The sequence below is a fragment of the Pinus tabuliformis genome, chromosome 9 (assembly GCF_031772625.1).
Source record: "Pinus tabuliformis cultivar Carrire ecotype Pingquan chromosome 9, CPIR1, whole genome shotgun sequence".
Taxonomy (NCBI): domain Eukaryota; kingdom Viridiplantae; phylum Streptophyta; class Pinopsida; order Pinales; family Pinaceae; genus Pinus; species Pinus tabuliformis.
The window spans coordinates 895,704,635-895,708,909 of NC_142307.1; the positions used below are offsets into that span (position 1 = coordinate 895,704,635).

The following is a 4,275-nucleotide window of genomic DNA, read 5'->3' on the forward strand; positions in this document are numbered from 1 at the left end:
TCTATTTTCAAAAATTAAAAATACAACTATTCCCAACCACTCATGGAATCTCTTTGCAAACTTTGGGAATGCAACGACAGACAAGTTTATCATGATCGAAGGGACAAAAGAGGAATTGATGTCCCGTAAATTATGGCAAGAAAAATTGTAGCCTTCTTGAGTGTTGGTTACCCCTACAATATGAAGAAAGCAAAAAATCATGGTTTAGTAGCCTACAAGTTGGTGGACTTAGGGTGCACGTAAATTTTGCATGTGTTAGATAATATTGTCTTAAATTGATATGCTTTTATATTTATTGTTAAGTGTCTTCAATGGGTTTTGTCTTAATTGTCACTGTCTTAAGTGGATTGTCATAAAAATAAAGTTTTGTGTTAAAATATTTTTGTCTTAAATTCTTTGTCGCCAATATAAAGTTTTGTTTTAAAATATTTTTGTCTCAAAATGTTTTTGTCTTAAATATAATGTTTTGTCTTAAAATATTTTTGTCTTAAATTTTATATTTAAATTAATTCAATTGATATTAAATTTTAATGTAAAATAACTAAAATTAAAATTGATTTTTTACCCTAATATAATAGTGTTACTGCAATTATATTTCAATGGCTTTGGATACAGGTTGAAAAACAAAAAAGGGTTTCAAAGTTAACTAAAGAGCATGTGAACCTAATGACTTTGTACAGAAAATGCCAAACAATCCTTCAAGATTTTAGTGTAGCTAGTGTGCTTGTGAAACTTTTCCTAGATCGCTGAGGTGATTGATACTTTTAAGGAAGTAGATATAAATAAGGGAAAGTAAAAAGTTTCACTATAACATAACTTAATCAAATAAATATTAAGAATATTTTTTTAAAATATCAAGAATATTTTTTTTAAAAATTAAATTAAAATTTTAATGAATATTCTTAAAATCTATATTAATAAAATAATATTTGCTTTAATTTATATGGTAATAAAAACATAAAATTTGCAAGAAAATAAAATGGAAGTTTTATTACAGCCTTTTTATCAAATAAGTTTACAAGAGTTGTCTGCGATCCCTAGTGAATTAACTCGGTTGTATCTGGTTCAACTTGTCCAACTATTACTGACCGGCTTGTATCTGATTCAACTTGTCCAACTATTACTGACCAGGCAAATATCTTCGACGTTAACAGTTAACTATCGGGAGCTGTGCGTTGATATTTGTTTCCGACTGGTTCACTGAAAGATTCATTTTCTCGGGGCAGGAGAATTGTAAAATCCTGCATAGTTGACAATGTTAGCCTTAACAGTTAACTGATTGGAGACGGTTAGGCTTGATACTTGTTTGCAACTGCTTCCAACTCGCATATTCATGATTCACGGGGACAGTAGATTTAAGATCCTGCATATTTCAAAATGTCAGTTGGTTGATAGACATCTTCACGGGGTTCGGTAATGAAGCATGAAAAGCGGAAAACAATGTCAGAAATTCGGGGTTGTGGTACCTTATAAGTGGTGTGGGGATATGCCATGAAGGCTGGCCGTTATGGATGAACTGTGTAACCCGAAGCGGAGTCTAGCGCTCGCTCTTATATTAATCGTCGCCGGTTTTTTGGTCCTCGATTCCTATCATGTCAATCAGGTCCTATCGTTTATTTCGCCGCAATCCCACACAAAACGGAATTTTGGATTGCCTTCGCCTGGTTCCTCTGTATCACTACATACAGGGTTGTATGATCATGAATCCCAGTCCCCAGCACCCTCACCCTCGGTCGAATCACTTGGCGGAATTCCTTATAACAGCAGCTCTGTCCATAAGGTGATTCAACCGGCGAATTTTTTCCGGTTTTCTCGCTGATAATAGTCAATACTATTCTGGGAAAAAATTTAGATGGGTCATCCGATTAACATGGAGGGCCAATTTTAATAATATTTTAATTTACAATACTTTTATAATAAATTTTGAATTCATAATATACAATAATAGGATAATTCATAGTTAATTTAATGGGTTTTAAGAAATGGAACAGAATTGAATTGAATTTTGTTTTGTGGATGGATGCATGGTAAGTAATGCAGAAGGGGAGGCGTAATGTTCTGAAGGTGGAAATTGACCTGAGACAGGCTAGGGCAGCCATAAGGAAAACAATTTTAGAAAGGGAACAGAAACATGAGCCGGGGGATTCCTCTGTTCCAACCGGCGACATCTACCTAAATGCTCCTGCCTTTCAGCAGTAAAAATTTATTTCAAAAATATATATATATATATACACACAGGGTCATTATATCTTAAATACATGGATTTCGGTAGCAAAGCTTATTTGATTTGTATTTTTGTGTGTTTTTGTCATCAGGAGTTACAGGGAAATGAAAAAGCGTTTCAAGATCTTCGTATACCGAGAAGGGGAACCACCTCTGGTACACGATGGACCGTGTGTAGATATCTATACGACGGAAGGCAGATTCATTCACGAGCTTGAACTGGGGAATCAGTTCGTGACGTCGAATCCGGAGGATGCCCATGTTTATTTTCTTCCCTTCAGCGTAACCCTGATGGTCAGTTACCTTTACGAGAATTCTGATGCCACGCCCTTGAAACGGTTCGTGGGAGATTACATTAACATTGTTGCCCACAAATACCCGTTTTGGAACCGAAGTCTTGGAGCTGATCATTTCATGGTGTCATGCCATGACTGGGTAATGTATTCCTTTATATCCTTTTGGGTGAATTTCAACTTTTTTGTCTCTTTAAGGCTGCAATTTAAGAAAATCTGTGATTTTTATTCTTTACATTTTAGAATGAGAGCATCACCAGTTTAAATATAGTTTTATAGGTAACCCTAATAGTTCAATGTCAATTGGTTATCGTTGGCATTGTTGTGCATTAGGGCAACTTCTATTCCTGTTTAGTGATGATATTGTCTTGCAATAAGGTTACTGTTGAATTTTTCATTGACTAGAACCATCAGCTAGAGACATATGTTTGTTACGGGATGTTGTTGATAAAGTAGCTATTCCAAAAATTCTGATTGTATTAAATATTTTTGTCTTGTTTTTGGCATATGCAGGGCCCTTATGCATCTGAAGGAAATCCATTCTTGTACAGTAATTCAATTCGTGTTTTATGTAATGCCAACACTTCAGAAGGATTCAATCCCACAAAAGATGCAACACTTCCGGAGGTGAAATTGGGACGAGGTGCGATGACTGGCTTGCTTGGCGGTCCATCTGCTCTAGAGCGGCCCTTGCTTGCATTCTTTGCTGGTGGAAACCATGGAGCTGTGAGACCCATTTTGTTTAAGCATTGGAAAAACGGGACTGATGATGATATACAAGTCCACGACTATCTCCCCAAGGGTTTGTCATATTTTGACTTGATGAAGAAGAGCAGATATTGCCTGTGTCCAAGTGGATACGAAGTGGCCAGCCCACGAATTGTGGAAGCAATATACAGTGAATGTGTGCCTGTCACAATTTCAAAAGACTATGCTCTGCCCTTCAGCGATGTGTTGAACTGGACGAGTTTTTCTGTTCAAGTTCCTGTTTCCGAAATTCCAAATCTCAAGACCATACTCCAATCCATACCAGTAAATAGGTACGTTCAGCTGCAAAGTAAAGTCAAACAAGTTCAGAGGCATTTTATTATAAACCAGCCTCCAAAACCCCATGATTTTTTCCACATGGTTCTTCATTCCATATGGCTGAGGAGGCTAAACATTCAGATCAGCTCATAAAAGGTTCCCTTCCCCTCTAGACATTTCTCCGTAATGCCCACCACAAACTTCTTACTGCAACGCTGTTTTGATTTCATTGATTAGTCCGTAGCGAATAATTTCCAGCTTAATAGTTTGTGATTGTTATTGATACTCGTGATGAGAAAATAGATCAGTTTACAGTCCATCCATCTTCTAAGCATATGCATGATACGCCATCGGAAGAATGATTTTTGAAGAGTCCAACGACTCTATATGACAGTTGAGACATTGTACTTGTTGTATAAAAGTCATTTTAGTGAATTGAAATGAATTTAAGCTCTCCCTGGTTCATGCAAGTTTTTTAATATCGATTGATAAATAATTAGTGGAATATATAGGAGGATTACTTAATGTTGTTTGTGGGATCTCAAGAAAAGAAAAATAATTTAATTGTGATTCTTTGAAATCTTGTTTCCTTGATAAACAAAAATAAGAAATAGAAGAGTTTTAAGATAGTTATAATTGGGCTGGGTTGATAAGTCAAAACTATTGGAAGTGTGGCATATGTTACTGAATTGAGAGGGGATGTGAGTTATAGCTGTGCTGGCTTAATAAGTCA

At 35.8% G+C, this 4,275-nt stretch overlaps 1 protein-coding gene across 1 annotated transcript; it reads left to right on the plus strand.

Moving 5' to 3' along the window:
- The first annotated feature begins 1,232 nt into the window (after positions 1 to 1,232).
- On the plus strand, positions 1,233 to 3,849 carry LOC149151650 (putative glycosyltransferase At5g03795). Its single transcript, XM_089439757.1, has 4 exons — positions 1,233 to 1,780; positions 2,041 to 2,195; positions 2,316 to 2,658; positions 3,030 to 3,849. The coding sequence occupies exons 1-4, from the start codon at positions 1,508 to 1,510 to the stop codon at positions 3,693 to 3,695; spliced, it is 1,437 nt and encodes a 478-aa protein (XP_089295883.1). The 5' UTR covers positions 1,233 to 1,507; the 3' UTR covers positions 3,696 to 3,849.
- Positions 3,850 to 4,275: the final 426 nt, after the last annotated feature.